Consider the following 26,403-nt stretch of genomic DNA (forward strand, 5'->3'; position numbering starts at 1 on the left):
GTAATGTGACATTGTTACAGTGTTTCCGTTTCTTATTATTCTGATTGTTATTAGTTCATTGCACTGGAACAAGTCTTAAAGCATAACAAAATTAAAAAAGATGGGTGCATTGCTGGTTTCTACACTTTTCCTCCACTTTTAGAACTTTTTCTGTCAAGTCTTACCACACAACACAACAAAACCTGCAATGTTCATGTGCTGTAAGTTCCATATAACAAGCTTCTTTTTGAGCTCTTGGGTCTGTGTTGTGTCAGGAGTTTTGGAGACAAGAGGCAGAATGTGGCTAGCTGGCTGTTTTAGCTGCTGCATGAAAACCACAGATCTCCCTCCAGATATTTTATCGCCAATTTTGCCGACGCATACAAGTCGGAGCAAAAAGAACAGAACGTAGCCTGCCCACTCATCAGCCCTTCATGACTTCATCACCACTTCTCTCACACCGATCGCATCACACGCAGCGCTCTCTCTGTGAGCGGACTGTGAGTCAACAGTCACAGGTTTGGTTCACAGAGTACAACATGAATGCTATCTTGTCTGTAGTCTATTTGCATCTGTGGTTTAAAGGCAGGTTAACCAATATAGCCATTGTTTACTTGTTCTCACTCTAGCTACAGGTAACAGAGCTGATAAGTTGAAAGTTCAGATTGGTGGAAAAAAAAAAAAAAAAGTGCCTAAGTGTCATCATTTTTGTTACTGATATGCCATAAGGTTATATTTAAAAGCATTTAAATAGAAGGCTATCACCTCTTCTCATCAGATGCAAACAAAGCTCTAAGTCACACTGACGTAACCTTTCTGGAAAGTGAGAATGAAACTCAACCGTCTAATATCCTGGTTGAGAGGAAGACATTTATGAGCTCCAACACAAGGCATTCCTCGTATATTATTGCTAGAACATAGTTTGCTACATTTCAAGGTTTTATTCCTTCTAAGGCTAAACTTATCTATGTGCGCCATGCCGATGTAATCTTTTTCCCTCCTGAACTTTGTCAAAGAGAATATCTCAATGGAAAACAGATACCAGTGAAGTCAACAGAATGATCCATGCTCTTTAGTAAAGTTAAGGGGGGGATTGTAGTAGTCATTTTACTACATATGACAGATTCCAGCTTACTGTCAGGGGTTTTCCTTTTGTGTGTTTTTTCTTATTGGTGATTCTGTATTTAATGCCACCTGCAATCCTTATCTAACACAGTCATGTGCGTTACTAGTGATAACAACTAAAGCTTTAAGTACTCTTTATAAATAGCTGAATTAAACCAATAAAAATCAGGGAGGCTGGTGATATTTAGTCAGTTTCAGCAACAGCGTTGTGAAAAGCTGAATAATAAGAGGAATTGTTGCCGTGTCTCAAAGGTTCATTCAAGCTAAAATGTAGACTATATGATGTATATGTTTGTGTGTGTGTGTGTGTATATATATATATATATATATATATTATATAATACAATACATACATGAGAAGATTCCTCTTAATATACTAGCCAGTACGTTTTTAATGTGTGCGTGTTTAAGAAAAAGGGAGAATTTAAATTTAGGCCCTGCATTTTCCAGCACCCAACCAACTCAAGCAATGGGAACATAAATCCTATGTCATTTATTATTTATAGTAATATTATTGCGGAAGTTACTTAAGATTTTTGCTGTGGGAATGCCTGCACTGAGAGTTCTTGGCACTGGCGCGGAAGTCCTCTGACCTCTGACGTCACCTCTTTAGATTCAGCCCCTCCGGTAATGTGCTGTAATCATTTCCTCCAGACAGAAGCTCTAGCTGTCCAAGGTGACATATCAGCCACCGTAAGCACAATTAGCAAAGAAACTCTCTGCTCGACCCAGCCCCCGTGGTGGTCATAGCGGTTGGTGAACAGTCCGGCCCAAGGATTTAAAAATATGAATCTAAATGTTTAAGATACTGTCGGTTCTTGGGCAGACTTGTCTTTTTAGGGGAACAACTACTATCCATTTAAGGCTGTTGTGGTTACTTTACTCTTGAGGTTATAAGCACTTTTTCAAGAAGTGGGGACAGGAGATAAGAAAAAAAGAACAGCTTTAGCTACAAATATTAAGAAGGAGTGTACAGCTTGAGAAAATGTGTTGTATGAACGCAAACCATGCTCTTTTGTAACTCTTATTTTTCACAACACTGACACAGCAGTTGTTTCCCTATTCCTCTTTCTTACTTGTGTTCACTATTTATGTTTCTGGGGGGATGGACGGACATGCTTTTATTCAATATTTGTTTACTGTAATAATAATAATAATAATAATAATAATAATAATAATGTTTAGAAATATCATGATTACTAAAACTTGAATCTGCCAAACAAAATCTGCAATGAGAGGTTCTAATTTACTCAAAGGAAATGCAGATTGCGATTGCTAGGAAAAGCAGTGTGGAAAACCTATTTCTCAAGTCAAATATTGCTGAATAAAAGGGAGAACAATGTTTGCTCAGTCATTAGCAAAGTGAATGCAAACCGATCATAAAATTGTCTGCTTACAGATGTCACAGGACACCCTTCCTTCCCTTCCCTTTCCTTCAGAGCACAGTTTATGACAATAACCATCAGATCAACTTTTACCATGCGGATATTCAGCCAGCAATTTGGGCTGGTCTAAATGTTTAAGATACTTTCGATCTGCGCGACTGACCTTTGCAAACAAATGTACAAAACATTTCTGCCGATCAGATTGGGAGCGAAATTCACAGTTTGATCTTGAACTTGAACTTGAACTTAAACTAGCCATATACAATACATAATGTTATCGTGTGGTCTGGGAGTGCAAATGTTTGTCCTCAACCAGTGTGAACGGGCTGAACCAGTCACTGCTTTGGAAGGTCAAATACATTCTAAACTGGTACCAAACTGGAGAGGCTAAAGCACTTATTGTATAAGTCCAAGAGTGTGATGCACTTCAGAGTGAGTCATCATGAGACTGTTGTTTTGTTTCTGGGACAAGAAGGGGACAAGTCATTGAAGGGTGGAAATTCCTGTAAGTTCTCTCAGAGAAATGAGAACTAGGTATTACAAAGGCGCTGGAGCTTCAGTTCCTTTTTGCATTTTTGCAATAGTACTCTTTTCACCACTTCTCTTTCATCTTTGCAAACCAGTGCCATGCATATATCAAGAAGAGTTCGGTGCATGTGGTGAATGCCATTCACAAACCGACAGAAGCGGCATTCAAGCCTAGGCCGAATCAAAACTTTTGACTCATCTGTGAATCACAAATTGCAAACCTTTTAACTTATTTGTAGTAGAATGTGGCTTCTGACAATAACTTAAAGATGCATGCTAGATTATATTAAATGGAACAGATTCTTAATAGGAAAAGGAAATTGTAATAAGTAATTCAGCGGCACGAGTCAGATTTCCAGGCTTTTATTGACACCAAGGTCATTGTCCCACCAATCTCCAAACAGATCAGACCCTTGTAATGTCTGTGTTGAGAAAACAGCAAAATACCAGGAAAACAGATGAACACTGAAATATAACTTTAATGCACAATCTTGGAACAAATTCTGTACAACGGGAACATAACAGCAGGCCTAGAGGAGAGGTTTATTTTGATGCTGGAGCTCAGAATATTATAGGCTTGCCACACCATCGCTCAGTCCTCTGAATACCTTCTTTCATTAATATCTCTCCATCTGTCCATCACCGCATGAATCAAAGCATGAATCAAAAAAGGACTGAAAAAGTTTATCCAGAAAGGGATGGCCTTGCTCTACTCAGTTGTTTTAGTGTTTGCTTTGTTTAACATAAAAATAATCACCTGGTATGAACTGAAAAGTGAACAATTAGCAAATGCACTATTATTTATTTACTTATTTTTATTATTATTATTATTATTATGATGATGATGTCTGGTCCCATCCTCTTCTCTGACATTAAAATTCAACAGAAATATCAAAGCTATAATCAATGACCTGCAGACCTCCCATGCTGGTTAAAGGAGCAGACGAGTTGCAGGTTAGGCTGGGATAGTTGTATTTGTCAGGACTTCTCCTAATTTTAAGGGACTGGATGAGGGTGCCGACAGTCTATTTCCTTACAAAAAACAAATTGCAAAAAGCCCTAGGAATCACTAACTGCACGTCTTTTCACCTCCTGCCTAGGAAACTGTATTATCATGTTTTGAACTTCTTTTCTGAGGGGGAGCTCTGGGAGTCGGCCTCCTCTGGCTCAGCTCGAGTCCGTTTGAGCCCGGCTGTCATACTGGGTCCCATCCTAGGAGCCCGAGGTCTCTTGGAGCACCTCTCTGCCAGGTTTTTGGAGTCCACAGATTCTGCATCGGGCTCAGGGTGGCTGGGGATCTCGGATTCGGCTGTTGAGGACTGAGAGCCACAGGACCAATCCTTGCTTTTCCCTTCTGCTGCATGTTGTCCATTGATGCCCAGGCTATGCTGAATGGGGGAGCCACAGCTGCTCTCTGAAGACTGGGACGTGCAGCGCTGCTCCAAGGGAGGGATGGGAGGTGGGACAACATCGCAGGAAACCCTGGGACTTTGCACCTCTCTGGGCCCACTACCTCCCTCTCCTCGCAAGTCTCTCCCTTTGCCCTTCTGCGACTCGTTCCCGTTAGGCGAGTGGCCCTCGGAGAGACCTTTACCAGTAGAGAATGGAGGATCCGAATTTCCCTGCGGAATTCCGGACAGATTCTCCCGCGAAGGCCTTCCACTCTCGCCTTCTGACTCCCTTTCGCCTGAACGACTTTCCACAGAGACAGTGGGGCTCGTTCTGGGCGGGGTATCTGACTGAAACACAAGTCTGTCTTGGTCTGGGCTCCCACGGGCCCTGCTTTTCCCCGAATTCTGTGCTTCCTCGCTGGAGGAGGAGGAGGGGTCCTCCACAGTGATCTTGGGGTAACTACAGGAGTCCAGACCAGAATAAAGAGCGATGGCTGACTTGGGCCGCTCAGCCACTCGATGGTGGAGCCTCATGCGGCGTCTCCTGGAGGCGTTCCTCAGTCGTGTGCTGGACCTCCTCTGCTCCTCTTGGTCTTCCTCTTCACCTTCGCTGCTACTGCTACTGCTGCTGGTACTGCTGGTGCTGCTGGTGCTGCTGGTGGCTGCTGGCGAGGAGGTGGGGCTGGAGATGCTGGAATTCTCCCTGGGGCTGGGGGAACGTGGCCGGGGTATAGGGTCCGACCAGAGCCCACTCGAGTCGGAGGAGTCGTTGACGAGGTCCAGGAGGCGGACGGCCTGGTAGGTGTGCGATCGCTGTTGCGTGGACACGGCGAACTCCTCCAAGGGACAGGGGGAGCTCGCGCCGTCGGGGGCGGCCAGGGAGGAGGAGGAGGAGTGCTCGGAGTCGCTCTGGCGGGCGGCAGCGGCGGCAGGGGGAGCACCGGTCGTCTCCCTGACCACCCGTCCGGTCCCCCCCCGGCCTCGGGCGTGCAGCTGCAGGATGGTGCCCTCGCTTAGGTCGCTGTCCGAGTCCGAGCTCCAGCCCTCGATCTCCCGCCGCACCAGGGAGTCAAAGAAGGCCATCATGCGCGGGTCCTCCTGGATGGACTGGCTGACGTAGTCGTGTGAGAGGCCGCTGCCGCTGTTGAGCACCAGGCTGATGTATTCCTCGTGGGTGTACAGGCTGCGGGATTTGTCCTCCACCCGCCCCTCCAGGTCCCCGATGCTGTTAGGCTGCTTGTATGGGCTCCACACCTGGGGATCAGAGAAAGAAGGAGGCACAATCAGACAGTCACATTCTACAGCAGCATGATGGGCCCCTGATGGGCCACAACCCAGCAGCTCCGATAGATCGTTGCAATCATCACCTATAGGGGTTACAGTGGTTCCGTTCAAGGAATGATTTGATCAATTAGCTCATTAAAGTGTAGTAAAGTGTAGTGTGTAAAGTATTTAGACCGGAAAACTGTCCCTTGAGAGCTGAATTTGAAGAGGGGTCAATCAATGAATCCAAATGTTGAACATTTTGGTTAGAATTAAATCCAATACAAAGTTGTGGTTTGGCCTGGATACCCCGGTGGTCTAAACGAATCTTTGTGGAGCATTCCCACAAGTCAACATACACGTTATAACAGCTTAACATGTTCTGGTAATGTGAGGAGTTTTCAATACTTCACAGTAAAACTTCTCATCAGACCTCTGACCACTGTGCCCATTAAAAAACAATCCCTCTCCCATCTCCCTGCCACACAGCCTGGCATACTCAACCGAATACCTCCTAGTCTCCATAATTTCACTCCTCCATATCGAGTTCCTCGGCCCTACCTCCTTATATAACACTTCACCTACTCATTCGTCAGCTCTTGCAGGTCTACCTCCCAGTCTCTTTCACTGTAAATCACCATGACAGAATCTGTCCCAGACATGCAGCTTTCAGCATTGTATCATACTGCCCCCCAGGCCCTCACCTGTTTTAACCCATTTCACTTCTCCCACATCTAGCAGACAAAAAAAAAAAAAGAAATCAAAAAGGGAGAACTGGAACAACTCAAGTCTAGTCTTGCACTGATAAAAGAAGCCATGAAATGCACGATAAGACTTGCAAGTGCGATAACAGGAACTGACAATTTCAAAGGGACTGTGAAAACTTTCAGTGCATCCATAGCTCTCAAATTAATCTTTTGGTGGTTAACTTGTCTACTTAAAAAAAAAAAAAACTTTAAAATTTAGGGTAGTGAGGTTTAAAATTGTTTTTCATGGATATCCACTGTATATCAGGATGTCTTACAGAAGGACAGGCACCAGCAGAGAACCTGAACTTGATAGAGCTGTTAGGAGTCTGTGGTGTTCCTGTGACTGTAGCAAATGGCTTAATTGACTGGTTGACTGACAGGAGAACGCTAGGAATGCCACATATAATAAAGTTAAAAAATGGTTCACACACACTAGAAAATGCTATTCTGGGTAACAGGCCTTGTTTGTCTTTATACATTTAAAAACAAGATTGAGATGAGAGACGTTCTTCATGTTGTTTTATTCTAGCATTCTAGGGGTTGTAAAATCAATTTACTAATAAAAACAGTTTGACATCAATTCTAACAAAAATATATTTATACAACAACAAACTATATTTTTACTTTAAAAATGATAGGGGAGAAATAGTGCAGCTGTTTCTTCATGTTTTTATGCAATGCTCATTATTTTTATATATATTTTCTTTCTCTGGGAATCAGAATTCAATCAACCATTACATTTAATAAGGCCTAACTGCTTTTGATTACTTAATTTCTTGCCCTAAAAATGCTCTTTAACCTCCACCTGTAAAACAACAACAGCAACAATAACACTTTAGTAATGGTGTCTGTAATCCTTCCTATGTAAACATGTAAATGGCCTGGTTTTGGATTTAAACCAACTCTTCGCTCCTGGGTGGACAAGAGACACCGGTGATTGTATTACCATAGAGACATTCAGTGGCATAAGTTATGTTTCTGTGGGGGGGCCATGCATTTTGTGTTGAACGGGGGTTGGGGAGGATTCCACAGACAGTCATGGTAACAGTGGTAACAATAAACACAGGTTGATTGTGAAGATGCACAAGAGAGTGCTTCACTACTGAGTTATCAACACAGTAAGCTGTGTACAATGGAGAGCCATAAGATCTCCAACAAATCGAAATTTGCTTTTTTTTTTGCTACAATCTACCAATGTTCTCTATCCCTCCTGAGCACAGCAATGGAAGAGAAGGATTCCTACTACACAGACAAGCACAGGCAATGCAGACACTTACCTTTACAGTACAGATAAGCCTGGGGCAGTGCTAATGACTGGAATGCAACAATGTTCTGGCATCGTCGCTCTTTGTAACACCTGCATGAACCACACCCTATTTTGACCAGCTGTGCAGTAAGGCTTAGAGGAGGATGTACATACAAGGGTGGGGCAAATGAGGTTGAATCCATGAAAGTGCAGGTTTGATTTAAACATACTTAGACCTACTTCGCCCTGCCTCCCATTATTTTCTGTGCCTATTCGATCTAAACAGCAGAACTGAAAAATCTTGGAGAAGTGTCAAAACAGCACTATTTCTGACTGAGTCTAAAAAGGTGATTCCACCTGGGACGAATCCCACTGGGCAGAATGTCAAATTTCACAAGCATGAAGGCTCCACATATGTCCAAGAGCTGCTGCATTGCAACAGATGTGAGGGACTTTCATTATACCTAACTTATCCTACATCAAAAACTAATATTGTTCTTATATTGTAATATATGGGTGCACCACAGTCCTGTAGGACCACAATCCAGATGGTTTTATAGGTCTCAACTAATCATCCTTAAGAACTAAGAAACCTTGTGAAATTGGTTTTATTAAACCCAAAAGGGGCTCCTGTTCTAAACACTAAAAATTCAGCACATTAAGTACATTTCATTTACTCAGATCCAGTTCTGGACTCACAATAGGGTGTTCACAATTCTCTAATGATGATTAAAGGGTCCAATGGCATGACTTAACATAATAAAATGTGGCTAAGCACTAACATATAATATTCTTCTAATTGAATCTGTTATTGATTAATATTAGCATACGTGAGAAAGTTAAACTGTTTTACCACCCAGATTTTCTACCCGGATTATTATATTTAATGTGGCAGTGTTTGTCCGAGTTTGACCATTCATGATATAATAAAATACGCAGCACTTTTCCATTCATTATACTGCGGTCATACATTAATCAGTAACAGATGGCGGTTGTCTGTGGCTGTTTAACAGGAATAAACACTATAGGAGATTATGCACAAACTGTTTTAAAACTAACTGATGCATATGCCAAATAAAATCAATCCGCAAAAGCCAGGAAAAAAACACATGAGTATCAACATACACCATTCTTGCACCACAACAGACCAAAGTGTGTGACGTTCATGGGGTTAATGGTTTTCCTCAGAGAAGGAAACAACACAGAGGACAATGACATTGTGAAACCCTGCAAGGCAGCAAGCTGTCGCAAGAACAAAAACCCAATTTACAATCAGGACCCCAAAAGCATTCACACTAAAGTTTCCAATTAGACTGAATATTAGTGCAGAAGACAGCTCTGCAGTGGAGCCTGACAACCACTGAGTTACAGACCACACCCCGACAACTGTAACAGCCAGCAAGGAAGGATTTGAACTACAGTCCAGCAACAGAGACTGGGACAGCTTACCTTGATGACCTTTTCCACCCCCGAGGAGCAGATCATGTAGGTGTAGGGATTGAAGCGGACCTGATTGACGATAGAGCGATGGCCCTTCAGCACCATGAAAGCACCATTGACCACTCGGCCTGGACCTCCTGTGGAACCGAACGCAACGTTAGGAGGTCACAGCTGCAGATCACAACATAAGGTAATTTCCAGTCAGGCGTACATAACAATTAAAACCTGATTGATAAATAGGCTCATCAACCCATCAAAGCCTACAAGATAAAATATGATTACAACATGGTGACGCTGCTCTTTAAGATGTGTACAGGCCTCAATTTTATGACCGGGCAATTTACCATCTGCACACCAGACACAAACACAGCCAAGGTCTACTTGCACCAATACTAATCTCCTGAATATTACTGGCAGTACTTTCACAAAAAATATGAACAGACTTTAGAAGCACAGAACATTTGGATGAGGAACATATGAAAAAGCGGAATAAATGGTAAACTGCAAGCTGATTTCAGAAGCAAGAAAAGATTACACTGGGGTTTGTGAGAATACTGAACAAACTACCCAGCCATGCTGTGAATAATTCAGGAAATGATAGACTAGGAGTCTAGCAAGCAAATGAGCAAACCTTAGCTGTAAGGAGTCTTCCTATTCAGTCTAATGAGATTGCATACAATCATTATAAAACACAAGATGCTAATGGCAGAATTCATTAAAAAGTCTACCTTGTTATTGACATCTACATCATGACTTGTAAAGATCTATAATGTCATGATCTAGGTAGGAAATCCAGAAGAGCATTGAAGAGGATTATAATATAGTTGCAGAAACAGGAAACTGGTTCAGATTATGACAGTTATAGGTCAATTGTTTGGCTGTATTTGGTCTTAAGAAAGCTTCTGGCATCTTTCCAGAAGCCATAACATGCGTTTTGCAGCACAATCAGAAACCTAATTCTAACAATTAGGATTTTTAATACTAAAATACAGCTAAGAATGGATGAAGAATGCTCTAAGTCAACAGAATTGGAGTTAAGTTCCCCCCCCATCCACTTGGCACCAATAGCCTGGTGAGAACCTTTGAATTTTTACACAGTGACGTCGTGCTTCAACATTTGGCTACCAAAATAAGCGAAAATAACACAGGCAAGCAAAGTTCTGCCCTTGATTGCTCATCAAAGGGATTTATTTTGCCAGCTTCTCTTTTTCCAACAATGAAAATATGAGAGCATAGCTGTCATTGTAAGCTTGTGATAAAAATAAAAAATAAAAATGGAGAAGTGCATTCCATCAAATCGAGACTTTAACAGGGCTAGAAATGAGAAAACAATTCCAGCACTGTGTACACCCTACATAAACTTTTATTGTGCAAATGATCCTTATGGGCTTTCTCAGAGAATTTTTTTTCTTACAAATAAAAGGCTACTTAAAATCATGTGTGTATTCCTGGGGGATAATTTGCTTAATGTATTACTCTTCTTACTATTCATAAAATAAATTCTATATATTATATACATTGTTACAAGATGATTGGAGAATAAATGATCCACATAATTTACAGTCTTCAAATTCTATTTTTAGATTTGATTTTATAGCCACTGTACTGTCAATCTCACCCACCTGCTTCAGGGTCCTTCGGGATCCTCCACATATACAGGTTGAAGTCATCTGAGCCTGACAGGATGTACTGTAAAATAATAATAAAGTTCACATTTTGTGAGAAACATAGAATCAATCCATACTTGTTTAGCATAGTGCCCTCCACAAAGGCTGACACAGAGCACTTTCACATGGTAAAACAAACACAAAAGCTCAACATAATAATACAAGAAATAGTAAACCATTTCACACAGAGCAGAGACAAACAAAAACTCCTCTAGAATGACAGACTGTAATAGGAGAAAAACTTCTGTGGCACTTCTTAACTACGGCTTTGGCCTAATGGTTGCCTCCTCTCCAGGCAAAATTACAGAAGCAGATAATAATATGATATAAAAGAAGCAAAACATTTCTGCAGAGTATTACATAGAGCCGAGGGAAGCCCTGCCCCCTACAGTCTACATATAAATGAAATGAATATTTTACTAAAGCTATAAAACTTTTATGACTACTTGCTACTTTATTAAACTTCGGGGAGGACTTGCTGGAAGGGCAACAGAAAAGACAATTAAAAACAACAACAAAAATAAACAAAAATGATGTTGGTAAGACATTTGTTTACGCATAAATGCTACATTTGATCATTTATGGCTACAGTCTTAATACAGTGCGTATTAACCCTGTCGACCACGGTTGACAATATAGGTTTCTGGAAATACACAAATTAGAAAAAACAGTGACAAAAACTAGTATATGGTCTTAATAGAACAAAATATAGCTCTAATGCTGGCCTACAACACGTTTACTGTGGTTTTACAAGGTCATATTAAAACTTAAGATCTTGCAATCTGTTAAAAAAACTAAAAGTACTAAAAAAAAGTTAAAAATCTACTTTTGGCATTCCTAGTGAAACTTACTATACGCCACAGGAATTTAACATTTTGCTTGGAATTACAACTTCTTTCCTAAAAATGTAAGACTACACCTAAATCAGACAAGATACAAGGTCCAGAGCGAGTTCAATGCCAACACCTCAGTCTGATTTTGAAGGAATATTCATCCCCATATTTTCACCCTGCTCACTCTTAAAGCCGAGGCCCTCTCCTAGTATATATATATTTTTTCTTTTCTGCAACGAAAACTGGAGGTTTTACAATCTCACTCTTAATTTATCTCATGAGGTAGAAGCCAGGGAAAGGACAGGTCCTCATGGAGACTATTGCTAGCTGCAAATGGATTACCGAGATTGTAAATGAAGGGCTTTAAATTTGCTGGTAAAAGCAGTCCTCTGCTGCGATTCGCTCGGCAGGGCCTATAACAACGACATCACTACACTCACAGAAAACATGAGAGTGAAAGAGAGTGTTTTTTTTTTTTTTTTTTTTTTTTTAAAGAACTCAACTACAAGGCCTTTGCTGTTAGCCAGTCTTACTGCCATAACGGCATTACTAGCTGCTGGAAGCAATAACCCCCCCACCCCCTTTTTTATTTAGTGGTTAGTGGCTCCTACAGAAGTCCTGTGGGACCTCAACAGTCGAGGGTTTTGTTTCAAATGGGACCTTAAAAATACACACAGTTATTTGCTTTTCTGCAGCCAGTCATTAACAATGAATAGCTGACAGCCGACTATTTAAAGTGCGAGGCGGTGAGCGCTGCTTTTAATAGGCCATGCAAAGGTTTTAATTCCACCTTTAAACAAGCAGCTTGATTGTTAAGCTTCCCTCCACTGACAGAAGCCGGGAGGCATGGTGCAGATGCTTCGAAAGCCATGGAAAGTTGAAAGATTCCTTTGGGATGCAAATCCCCCATCAGTGCTCATTGTGCAGCTGTGATGTCAGCCACATGGGCCGCTCAGTCTCACAGGTAGCCGTCTGTACCACAACAAGAGTTACTGATGCTGGGTTGCAGTTTCCATCCTACAACATCGATGGAAATTCATGGTTTGGGCCCAAACATCATCCAGGACGATAACTGATAATTGAGCTGGGAATGTAACTCGGTGGTAATTTACTTATTTATTTTTATGGTCTACCCACAGTCATGACCTTAGTCCCAATCGCACAACACTGGGACGAGCTGTAAATGGTAAATCAGGAAGATGCCACAAAACAAAATGTTGCCGGCCGCCTATCAGAAGCCTTGCATAGTCATTAAGGGCATACATCCTATTAAATTAATTGTGAACAGCTGTTTTTCGTACTTTGAGTGTTGTTCCCAGTACTTTTGGTAATACAGAGAGAGGGGAAAATAGTGAAAAGTATGCTTTAAGGTAGACAGAAATTGTAAAAAGCTTATAAAAACTCACCCCAGGCTTTAATTGTATTATTCTAACGAAGATCAGTGGAATTCTCAAATGACAGGTTACAAACATTGTATTAAAGACTATGGTTTATCTGCATATATAGTTCGTATACCTGAGGACAAACGCTCAATAGATTGTACAATAGGAGTTATTCATGTAAAACATTTTCCCATTTTCTTCTTCTTATGTGGGTTACAACAAATACAGCAATTCATGCTAACCAAAACAGGACATTGTGGCTGTATATGCCCATCAAACTTCATTTCTCTCTCAGCTAGACAGTCATTCTGGGCACTGCTCCTGTCTGCACCAATCACACATTAATTTCCCCCAGCACAGCGAATACAGAAGAAGCTAAAGCAACCCATGCTTGTTATGGACAAAGAAAGCAATCTACTGTCAGCGAGGAATGCAGCCACCCCCCCCACCCCCACCCCCACCCCCACCCCCAACCCTTTAGCCCTCCTTCCCCTGGCTCACCCCAGTGGAAGACTTTAATGGTTTACACTCGCTGGAAAAATCCAAGCGCCGGTGTGCTTTCAGACACGAGAGAGGGAAAAGTGCAGCGCATTCCTGAGACACTGAAACAGGGCCCTAATATCAACAAGCATGGCTTCCGAGTGATGTAATGTCTGAAGAGCTCTATGAGAGAGAGGGGGTTTAACCCACCGGACTGCCAAGATTGCGAGAGACCCGACCCCGTGTGTATAACCTATAAGTGCGCATACTTATGTGTGTGGAAACTGCACAGCCTTGTATGTAACAACGATTCATTAAGAACCATTTGGACTTTGTTAGGGAAAACATTTCAGCATTTGAAGAGAATTACTTAGATGTATGGAAACACTATTCAACTGTTGGAAAACAAGCACGTGCAAAGAGAGAATTTAATGGGATTTCATGTAGATTTGTTTCTAGGAATTGAATCAAATGTATTTCAAAAATCAAATCCCAGGGTTACTGACTTTCACAAATAGATGGAAAAGTAAAAATTAAGTTTTCATTTATGGAATGCTGACCCCTTGTGGACCAGTTTTTATGCCCATCTGCATTTCTGTATTATTCAATTATTCTCCCTCTGCAGAACCAAGCTGATTCAGCTTTTGCAGACACAAGATATACTTTCCCTAGACTGTCATTACTGCTTTGATTTTCCCATTCGTGCTTATTCTAGCAATCCATCTGAATCCCTTCTGAGATCACCGACATTGTTTGGAATCCAACACTTTTTACCTCGCCAGGTAACAGTAGCGTTTCACAAGTTTTATAGATTTCCTCTAAAATTGCCTAAGACGAGGTTACCAAATTCAGAGCACATTTCGTATTACGGCAGATCAAACACTCAAACTACCTGGGAGCCGAGCCAACATGCGTGTTTTAAGCCTGGATTTTGGATCAGGCGTTTATTAGCTCTGCATTCCCCTCCCTCCCTCCTGTGCGCTCTCCGTGTTATCCCTCGCCCCCCAGGGGTTCAGCTGCTACCTAGAAACGTCAGGACTGCACCGACTATTACCAGCTTTCAGCACCTCCAGCAAACTTAGTAAAGATTTGTTGCTGCCATTTTATTTTTCTCAGGAGTACAGCTACCAAGCCTTGTCCAGATCTCCCACTCTCTTCCAAGCCTAAGCTATACCTCATGACAGATTTGATATTTCTCTCGTTTCTGGGACATTTCTGCCACTCTACCCTGGCTTTCTTCCTCACCTGGTCCCTGTCCCCAGCGAAGCAGCAGCTCTTCATGGTGCAGGAGTTGAAGTAGCCCTGGTTGTCAAACTGGAAGCTGGGCAGGCGCGAATGCAGCTCGTACAGGACCGGGGGCAGGCGGCGGCGCAGGGCCAGCAGCTGGGTGCCCGTGCTGTTGAAGCGGACGCTCATGGCGCTCTGCAGAGGCAGGTTCCCTCCATAGCGTAGCAGGGAGCTGGAGAGAGAGAGAAGACATCACTGGCAGCTTCGACAGATGCAGCCTCCGTGCTCATAACAGGAAGCCACTGGGACGCAGGCAGACTGCATCCATCTTACTTGACCGAGTACAGTTTATCGGACAGGCATATACTACGGTTTCATTTAGTTTTCATCCATTTCCGTAGTTTCCCAGAACAGAACTGTAATTTAGAAAATGACTGAGAAATAAGGGTTCGACTTGCAATGGCTCAACTTATGACGTCTCTCCAGGAACCAATTATGTCATAAGTGAAGGAGTTGCTTGCATGTTTGGATTGATGTCTTAATGCAATGATTTGGCTCCCTCTAGTGGAAGACAGACAGAAAGCACAGACTACAGGGGCCAAATCAGCCACAGATACAATCCAACTGCTCTGCATACTTTGCACTGAAGTGTTTTGTAGTTCTGTTTTCCTTACATATACACAGTCCTGAACAACTGTATTTTGGAAACTTCTGAAATCAGTTTCTTTTTACTGTGAAATCAGCTGTCGGTGCATGGAGTCGGGCACTTTTCTTGTTGCAATGAATGCAAGTGTAATGTAGCGCACTGTAAAATAAACCGAATTCAGAATAAATCCGATTATATGTATACGCATTCTTAAAAATAAAGCTGATTTTGAAAGCAATCTGTGTGTCACAAGAGCATTTTAGAGAGTTCCTTGCTGATTGGGGTCTCCTTTAACATTTTTACTGTAAACTATAAAACGGGTATTGCATTCCTGTTTTGCTTGTTTTCGGGTTTATATTTTATGTTGGTGTTTTTACATACACCGTGTTCACGCCATATCTTTTTGTTGATGTTCTTTAAATGCAGAAATTAAACATATAAACAATAACATCACTTTTTTTTTAAACTAGGTAATTGTTTGTTGTATGCTTTTGTTCTGTTTGGGTACCTACAAAAGTGTATGTTTTCATTTCAGTTTGGACAAAACATGATAAAGCAATAATATCAACAAGCAATAATTATGATCATATGTTTTTCTTGTAGTTGGTGCAGTCAATTCAAGGCTGGAGTGTTGGAACAGCATTTCTTTTTAAACAACCCATCACACAAAATAAGTTACTATTTAACTTTTCTGAAAATCGCACACTTGCATACATTACTGTGCATTAGCCTAGTATTCATACAAACCCGTGTGGGGGAGTGGAATTATACTGATGCAAATGTTGAATGGCACTGGGATCAAAGTGATAGCAGCAGATTGCTAATTTGCTCTTATTTTTTTCCCAAACAGATTGCTGCACAAACAATGTTCACGGTTTATTAATTTCCTCTGTTGTTGGAAAGGACACTTTTTTCCTGCAGCTATAGCTTTTAAAAAGTTTTAAAAGTTTTAAAAGTTGCTTATATGATAGAATTGATAGGGAAGAGTGGTATCAATCTTATGCTTCTTTACTATAGCAACACAAAGACGAATACAACCATAATTTGTGGTAATGTGTTTCCCTCAAACGAGCTCTTTAGGAGTTTTCCAGTGAGCCAGGGGTGGCGATTTTAGTTACCTGCGTGGCTTGCGGATATCCCATAATCCCACTCCCTCCTTGGAGTTGGCAGTGGCCAGCAGGCGGGGCTCGGCAGGATTGAACATCACACTGTGAAAGGCTGACGGGTAGTTCGCCAGACAGAAGGGCTCTGGAACACAAAGCAAGCAAGAAAATGGACTTTAAAGAGGACTGCACTGTCCCTGGCCACCTTCTGACGTCTGGTAGACACATTAGTTCAGCCTGTACCTGTGCCTGCCTAATCTCTGGACAGCAATGCTACCTCATGCTCCTGATTACTTATGTTGTTTAGAACTTTTATGCCTACCCCTGCCCTTGGCACATACCAGGGTGAGAACTCTTATGTTTGTACTTGTTAGCTCATATGTACTATGATCTGTGCAATTGTATTTTGCACTGATTGTTTTTACTGCACTTTGCCATGTTTTTTGAGAAAGCTGTTTGGTGAAGGTGTCTCCAAATAAATACATACATACATACCATTACATACATACATGAATAGGGAAAATGCTTTTAAGACTGAAAGCAGTGGGCACTTCTTTACACAAAGCATTGTGGGAATGTGGAAGAAGTTATCCAGCCATGTCATTGATGCCAACACTCACTGCCAACTCTCTCACATGCAGCCTTAAATGTGTTCTTATGACTCTTACATCTAACCCACTAACTAACACTAATCATAAAGGCATTCAGCAAATCCACAGAGATGTATAGACTTGGAGGGCTTGCCAATCTACTGTGCCTCATGTCCCACAAATATGGTACACCTGCTACTACTGGTCACTGAAGATCCACATTAGGGTTGGCCGTGCATCGGCTCCGGAGCCCGGAGCTGGAGCGAAGCTGGACAGTTTTTGTTAGTTGTGTTCTGGAGCCAGAGTGGAGCTGGAGCTGGCATTGCTGGAGCCGGAGCTGAGGTCATGGAGCTGCTCCACTCTTCCCCCCTTCATTAAACTCACCCAGATATTAAGTCCAGTTTTCTTGAATTAACAAAATATGTAACTTCATAGGTATTGTTTTTTGATGGGGGTTATAAAATAAGATCAGTTCTCACTCCAGCTATTAGTACATAATACAAAAATAATGTATAAATTGTAATTTTATGACACCTTTACTTTCTCACACCTCTCACTTTCTAGAAGTGATTCTATAATCTCAGGGCACATCTCTCATAAACCACTTGCAAAAGAAGTAAAGTCAATTTTAACTCATACATTTTAAGTATTTCCAAATTATTTTATTCCAACCAAATTCTTCATCTGTCTAAATTAACCAGTTGTCCGTTATCTGAAATGTCCTGACTAGTTTGTCCAAGGGAGTTAAGGTCACATGCTGGAGTCATGCCCCCTGCAACAATATTTGTTAGAGGCAACTTTGGCAGCAATTACAGCCATGAGTCTATGTGTATAAGTCTCTACCAGCTTTGCACATCTGGACACAGCAGTGTTTGCCCATTCATCTTTGCAAAATTGCTCAAGCTGCATCAACTTGGATGGGGACCTTTAGTGAACAGCAATGTTCAACTCTTTCCACATATTCTCAACTGGATTGAGGTCCGGGCTTTGACTGGGCCACTCCAGGACATTGACCTTTTTATTTTTAAGCCACTCCAGTGTGGCTTTGGCTGTATGTTTGGGGTCATTGCCCTGCTGGAAGATTAATCTTCTCCCAAGACCCAGGTCTCTTGCAGACTTCAGCAGGTTTTCTTACAGGATTTCTTTGTACTTTGCTGCATCCAGTTTGCGTAATGCTGCCACCACCATGCTTCACAGTAGGAATGGTGTTCTCAGGATGATGTACGGTAGCGTTGAGGCCAGAAAGCTCTATTTTGGTCTCATCAGACCATAGAATCTTCCTCTACTTGGTCTTAGAGTCTCCCACATGCCTTTTACACTAATTAGAAGGGGTGTCCACATACTGTAGGCCATGTAGTGTACAAATACCGGACAGTCCACTAAAATACTGGCCGGCTGGCAACCCTAATTGCCACAGACATCTTTACAATTTTCTACATGTTTGAATGGTTAAACAGATGTATGTTATTCATATTTTGGTTTTGTTAAACAGTTATTTACATTAAAGAAGTAAAAAAGGAAATGAATAATGATTGCATCATAGTTTGCACTGTTTTTTGTGGCTCCACAGCAAGAGCTAGTTAAAAGCAAACAGAGCTGGAGCAGCAGTGTGGAGCTGCACCAGAGCCGCTCTGGAGCTGGCCTGGAGCTGGCCTGGAGCTGGAGCTGAACCTCTGGAGCCACTCCAGAGCCGTATCCAGCAAAACCGGAGCACTGCCAACCTTAATCCACATCCTGCCCAATCTTGCATTTACAATCTTGCACAAAGTCCACACAACAACAACAGCTTATAAATGTATCAAATGACAATCTGACTGATATCAAATATCCATGTGGAGACTTTGTTAATTTGTATAAGACTAAAACAATCTAACAATATACTGTGCATTATACTGACAAAGACCCAATTTAAACTCAAGCTTCCTCCCACCTCGCCAATAACAAATTCCCCAATAATCACTTCATGCAGAATTTCTGAGTGCCAGAGGGTTCTTGCATCTGCCCAGTGGAAAGCAGCCATCTTGTATTTGGGATTGGCGATTTAGTTTAGATTAAATCCGGACCAGATTTACATTTCAGAATACTATTGGTAACATATGTGCTATACAAGGCATAAAAACCCAATGTGTACAGACCTACACTCTCAACTAAAAAAACCATCTGTGTGCTCTGATGTAAGCAGATGAGACTCAATCTGGCCTGTGGAAGCTCATACTACACATTACAAAATTAACTGTCTTCTTAATTTACTCGATGATTCAATATGTAAAACAAGTAACAAGCCGAAGATGAATAAATCAGTCTATGGTCCAGGTATTAATCCTGACTTTCGAAGTAGATACAAGCACGACTGCATTGTCTAGTTCCTTTCCAGGAGCAGGCCAACCAGACCTCTATTAAAATAGTAGACACAGCTGTGCTAAAGAAATGACAACTTGTCAGGCCATGCTTCACTAGACATCAATGTTAATAAGCAGGCATTATAACAACAACAATTGGTTATATGGGTTAGAAAAAATGCATTCCTTCTGGCATCCAATCTGGACTCCATTTATTATACAGAATTATTAATGGTGTTTTATGTAATACAAAAAATATTATGCTTAAAAAAAAAAAAAACATTTCATGAAAACTAAGCTTGAGGAAGCTGCTTTAGAGACTTAACTAAGCTTTTGACAGTGCTGATTCATTTCCATCTTCTGGACAGCCCGAGCGAATTTCATTGTAGTGGAGAACCTTAAGTAGAACGCATTGTGACAGGGAACAGGCCTTGCAAATTGACGAAAAGGTCAGGTGAGAAAGTAGTCAGATTAACAGCATTATAAATAGACAAATGAACCTATTCTCGTTTATAAAGCTCTCCTGACAAAGTTATTAGTTCCGTAAACCTGTCAGGATGCTTGCTTAACAATCCCAATGGCCAGTTGTTTAAAACTATTATTTTTGATTATGCAGTTCCGCATTTCAATATAATACAGAAATAAAACTGGCCAAGGACAGCAAGTAGAATGTGTTGGCATGTGATCAAAGATCTCTCTCTCTCTCTTAAATGTAAGTCTGTGGATGAACGGCAAAAACATGGCAGCTCGCAGAGGTGCAAATCTTATCCAAAATACTCAACCTCAATTTCATAAGAACTTAATCACACCACACAATCTGAATACTTTTCATTTTTTCCATTTCCTTTCCTCAACAGTACACTCAGACTACAGTTGACGCTGAGGAAGAGTGCGAACTGAATCAGTGCTAAAAGGGGACATTAAAACCGTTGTAATGGAGATGCGTTCCTGACAGCATTATTTCTTTCATGTGAATGAGGGCTATAGTATCGGTAAATGCGAAGTATTTAAAAATATAATTAAAAACATAACTTATAAACCTGCAGTACAGTCAGTAAAAACATTTCTTTCTTGAACATTAACTGCGTTTTTTTGCACCTACAATATTGAACAGTACACATCACGTCTCTGTAATATGTTTTAATGTGGACCGCTACAGCCACCCACGTAGCATTGGAATTCATACAATGCAACTTAACATGATGTATCAACATTGAATAAATTGAACTAAATCAGATGTAGCCACACAAACATTAATTGGCAAGAACTCCCCCCCCCCCTCTATCCAAGCCAACTATCTATCCATAGCGAATCAGCAGAATATGGGGTAGCTCTAAGCAGGGTCTGAACGTAATTTAAATGTCTGCTTGATCTAACCTCTGCATTATCTAACCTTAATATGGGCTGGTTTGATGCTAAGCAATTCAGTTTCCTGGTTTCCCAGGTATCACGTTAATAAAGAAGTCAGATGGAGAAATGCTTGTTATAATACTTGCCATTGCAAACAATTTTCAATCATGAACAAGACCTATCAACAAGAGACATCCAGTAGCTGAAATACTACAGACTATAGCCTGTGCACCTTCAGGCTGCAAGGGACAGCAAAGTGGCCTGCTGACAGTCATCCAAAAAAAAAAAAAAAGGTTTTGACAGGGGGTTATTTCAGGCAAGTAGTGGCTAATTAAAAAAAAAGTGTTGTATTAATAATAATTATATATACTGAACACAAATGTAAACGCAACATGTAAAGTGTTAAAATGAAATATCCTAGAAATTTTCCATACAAACACAAAGCTTATTTCTGGTGGACATTCCTGCAGTCGGCAGCCAATCGCACACTCCCTCAACACTTGAAATCCATACATTAGAGCCTAATTAATGCATTTAAATTGACCAATTTTCTTATAATGAACTACCTCAGTAAAATCTTTGAAAATGTGGCATGTTTCATTTTATATTGTTGAACAGTTGCACACTGACACGATGGCTAAAAACAGCATAGTGACACTGGCCGTAGCAGCTTATGTCCTACCGGGTACGGCGCAGTGACTGTGTAGATATCTCATAGAAAAAGACTTGCTAGCACATCATGCCTGATCAATACATATGGAATCATGTGGCCCAGGGAAATAATAGAATTTTTTCCCATTAAAGCGAGTTGGAATCAGAAAGATGCACAATCATAGTTATTGTACTGAATGTCTTTTCATTAATTTGCTCTGATTGTATACCTGCAGTACATCAGGTATTCAAATTAAAATTGTACTGTATGGACAGTATCTATTTTCTTAGTTTTTTTTGTTTGTGCTTTATTCTTACATTTTGCATTAATTTAAAAATACTAGCTTTAAAATCAAAATGCCATATGAGCAATATAAGTGCTTAACACTAGTAAGATAATTGTACTTGTCTGTGTGGTCTTTTGATGATACAACAAGTACTATTCTTATGGTGAACTTATTAAAATATACTAACATTACTTCACATAATACCTATCATGTTGCAAAAAAATAATAATCTAAAAATCAAATGTTACTGGCCCCCCTACTCTTAACTAAAAAAAAAAAATGTTGAAGAGCCCTGACTAAGCTTCTGCAAAGCTGGGAGTAGTCGGCCTACAGGAGTTGTACACGGAAGATGGTTGTAGCGTACCTCCATGGGGCGGCTCACGGATGTCCCAGATGAGGACACGCCCGTCATCCGAGGAGCTGGCAAACACGTTGTCGTTGACCGGGCTGACAGACAGACCATACACCGCATCGTCATGCAGGAAGACGTTCAGCGTTTCCCCCCTTAGGAAGAAGACAATGCCGACATTAAGAGAGAGGGGGCAAGCTGATCTTGTACAGACGTGACTCACTGACATTACATGATACTTAATCCTAACAGCAGTGTGCAGAAGTTTTTAGGGCTCTGGACTCCTGAACAGGGGGTTGTGGGTTCAATCCCAGGTGGGGGACACTGCTGGGTATCTGATGCAGGTTGGCTTCAACACATTTGAAAGAGTTTATTATGCTTTAAAAACCATGCCACATTATTTAAAACTGTCACAGTGATGGGTAGGTGTGTACTACAGAAAAGAATGGTTGTGGTAACAAAAGGTTAAAGTGAGAGCGTCACATATAACACAATACAGGGGAAAAGTAGTGTTTTTGAGATATTTGTGGATGAAATGAAACAGGGTGTGAAGCTTAACAAAGTTACTGTTTGAAAAGATGTAGCCTAATGTAGCCTTGTGCTGAAAACAGACTGTACTTTCCGAGTAGCAATAATTATTTGAAATTCTTTACATCCTGAACACTTGAAATATTTTCATATTAAATTTTACTTTATATTGATTTCATACTGCATATAGATGGACTCCATTCCACTTATTGTTAGAATTCTGAAGGCAATTGGTTGCACGTGATCTTACTAGGAGTGTCATAGCAAAGGGGGTGAATATGTATCCAATTAAGACTTTTCAGATTTTTGTTTTGTTTGTTTTTTCACCTCCCCGTTTAGAGTAAGTTGTGTAAATCAACAAGGGGGAAACATCTAAATGCATCAAAATGTCATGTTGTAAAGTCCAAGGGGGGTGAATTCTTCCTATAGGCACAGTATATAATGACACCAAGACTGATGTATTCCTAAATATACTCAACAAATAAAGACGCACTTACCTCTCCACATCATGTAGGATAACTTGCTCATCATTGCCTGAAGAAAAAACAAATCTATAAATCAGAAGTACCAACAACAATGGTCTTACACAAACTGCAAAAATGGTTACATAATCCAAATAGGAATCTATCTGAAAGCCCCCTTAACAACAAAACCATGTCCATGGGCTTTCCAGAAGGGCAATAATGCCCTTTACTATGAAAGTTAGTTCAGGGGGGTTATTGGGTAGCAGAATGGTGTATTTGTGTCAGGGCCTTTTAGTAAATTCCTGCCATAGGCCACTGAATAACAATCACATGGAGTTTCTGGTTACCTCCAGAGAAGACACGTTTGTTGGTGCTGTCAAAAGCCAGACAGAAGATGTTGGAAAGGTGTTCCCCCTTCAGCTTGACTGGCTTAGCGCGTGCATGGATGGCCTTCTCCATGTGCCACAGCAGCACCCTCCGATCGTCCCCTCCTGTAAGGGTTCAGACAAAGGTCAGCCCCCGGCTCACTGACATGTATTATAAGAGCAGAAATACCCAGATATAAATACCCGCAAGTTTCTAAAAACATTTCACCAGATTGAATAATTTGAACAAGTAGCTCTCAAATAGCATCTAATTGCAATTACATTCCAAACCAAAGGCCTGTACCACACTGAAGAAAGTGACAATCTGTGGTGGATTAACTTTTTAGTAAAGCCAGTTAATCCTTGTTCATCTCGGTGATGATAACCAAGCACGACAAATAACTGATCAATCTAAAAGCGGACTTTAGGAACAGACATAATTCTGGGGGACACTGCTTTGAAAAAATGAACAGATGGAAAAAAATAGCAGGAAAGTGTAAAAGAGGATGTGTGTGTTGGTTTGTTTCAGTTTTGTCTTGTATCATGGATGTGTAATTAATTTTAATTGCAGTTCCCAAGTCCCACAATACATTTGCATTTGGAAATCAGGGGCAAATTCCAGATGCTTGTTATCTGAATGAGGTAGGTGGTCCAATGGTTAAACAAGAAGCAACTTAATTAAACAGTGTGAAAGGGGGGGTTTCTGTTTAAAGATCACTTCAACATAAATTTTAACAGGACCTTCTTTAAATGGAACCTATCGTGTAAATAGGATAGATTAACGAATTCTAAACCAAACACCATGTGTGAGGTTATGCCAGATGGTATAATGTGTGTGTGTGTGTGTGTATAGTAAATGAAATCACGAGTTCAGGGATCTGTGTGCATGCTTGCGCTATTTAAATGTTAATTTTTATATATATGAGCAGGGGTGCAAGGTTGTTAAGACTATAAGATCGATAACTTCACAATAAAACATTTATTTTAAGATGTTAATTTACTTGAAACCTGTTGATTAATCCCAAAACGTTAAAATATTTGTTGTGCAGCTTCTGAAACATAACAACACTGCTGCGACGTGCGAAGACCCCTGCAAAGCAAATGCATGAAGGAAATGCATTAGGATTAAACAATGGGCTCACTTTGCTCACACGTTTTAACTCTGAGCACAAACTTTAAAGAAATACAAAAGCAAGTTTTAAATGTGACTAAATAACGCGAGGGCCAGCTGTGGTACTTTTCTAATAAGCTCATCTTCAGAAATCCATGATAAGTCAGTCACTAACCCATCACGATTACTGAAAGAAATCAATCAAATGCAGCGAATCTAAATCCTAGGTACCGATGACGTAAGCAGGAAGTTCGAGGCGGGATAGCCCACGGGCTCAAGCAAGACTCAAAAGGTTAGCGGTTAAAATAATAATAATAGTAGTAATAATAATAGACGAATAATATGAATTAATAAGAATCAGGAATGGTGTACATTTAATTTTATAAATCACAAGTCACAATAAAAAACAAACAAACACACGAATATTTTTGTTTTCTAATACAACGAGTATTGATTTCAATCGGCGATGGCTTTAATCCAACTTCTTTCGTCTGTCATCATTAAATAGGCACTCGATCATTCCCCCTGACCTGCCGGAGTGGGGCCTTTATCGATGTTGTGAAGCCTGCAGTTCAACTTCAGCACTTGTCCGCTGAAACGGGCTCCAAGTTGTGGGACGGAAATGCGTACAGTAGTTAATCCAATACACAAACAACAACTCCAACTAAGTAGGGTGTTTTTTTGCACACCAAATAAGAAAACTAATGAATCCGGATCTTTCCCCGAGAGAGCAAACATTTGCACCCTTGAGTTCAACATACCCAGGAGCATGCATTTTATATTACGCAGTGTTTTAAAATACATTCATGTGTGGAGCTCCGATACGTTTAAGGGTAGACAAGATCATGTTAACCTTCGTCGTTGTTGTTTTACGTATTCAATACACCAGGCACAGCAACATTTTTAAAATGCATTTCCCTAGTATGCAGCTACTTTTCACTCTCATATTTTTGAGCACTATTGCCATAGTTTGAATTAAACTTTCTCAAGCGGAGGAGCTACTTTTGACAACCTATACCACACAGCAACTGTACGCTTATCTGTGTGTGTGCATTATATAATTATAGTTGATCACATTTTGACGCAGTTTATGCCATTACATCATTATTCAATTAACAGCCCCGCAGGAAAACTTCATAATTCGGATTTAAATCCACTGAAGGAAATCCTATAGTGACGACTAATCTCTGATCACACTGACATTTGTATGATGTGTTTGGTGGTGGTGGTGTTAGAACAGTGAACATACAGACGGCCTGTATCATGTACAGTGCAGACGGTAAATTATTCTCACAAATGTATCGTCAATCCTGTGCAAAACATGTACACTGTTGCATGCATTTATAATGTTGCAACCTGAAAAATAACGATGTCTAGTATCTACTCTGCAAAGCTAAATGCACCACCATCATAATAATAGTAATACTACTACTACTACTAATAATAATAATAATAACGACGATAATCATAGACAGGGGGGAAACGGAAGACATGTCAACATACCGGACACTAGCCATTCCCCTCCATTGTTAGAAAACTCTATTGCATTGACACATCCAAAATGTCCCAGCAGATCTTTCTTATAAAGGCTTGTGCAGCCTGCCAGCCGTCGCCGCTGAAATTCGTCCTTCATCAGGGGGTGCCCGCTGATCTTCCTCCGGGACAAGAAGCCCACCGACGAGCGCATCCCGCAGCCCTTCAGCTCCTTCATTCTGCCTTGTCTCCGGGAACTACACGCACCCGCAATGTCTGACGGCGGTCTGTCCAAACATGAAAGATGTCAGATTGCGTTGTGGGTTTATTTGCGGCTACATCATGGTACGGAGAGTCTCCCTGTGCGCTGGGTGTTTGCAGTTCACACACACGAAGCGCTTCCTGCTCCCCAGCCCCCTCCTCCGCCGACATCATCATCACAGCTGACCGGG

The 26,403-nt window shown here is 41.0% G+C and overlaps 1 protein-coding gene across 1 annotated transcript; it reads right to left on the reverse strand.

Annotated features, from left to right (window-relative positions):
• Positions 1-3,364: 3,364 nt before the first annotated feature.
• On the reverse strand, positions 3,365-26,403 carry dcaf5 (ddb1 and cul4 associated factor 5). Its single transcript, XM_066694263.1, has 9 exons — positions 25,982-26,403; positions 23,350-23,493; positions 23,036-23,072; positions 22,026-22,165; positions 16,460-16,589; positions 14,714-14,927; positions 10,729-10,795; positions 9,116-9,243; positions 3,365-5,662 (listed from the first exon to the last, which is right to left on the reverse strand). Exons 1-9 carry the CDS (start codon positions 26,187-26,189, stop codon positions 4,130-4,132), a joined length of 2,601 nt encoding a protein of 866 aa, XP_066550360.1. The 5' UTR covers positions 26,190-26,403; the 3' UTR covers positions 3,365-4,129.

This window comes from Amia ocellicauda, chromosome 21 (genome assembly GCF_036373705.1).
Source record: "Amia ocellicauda isolate fAmiCal2 chromosome 21, fAmiCal2.hap1, whole genome shotgun sequence".
In the NCBI taxonomy this organism is placed as follows: domain Eukaryota; kingdom Metazoa; phylum Chordata; class Actinopteri; order Amiiformes; family Amiidae; genus Amia; species Amia ocellicauda.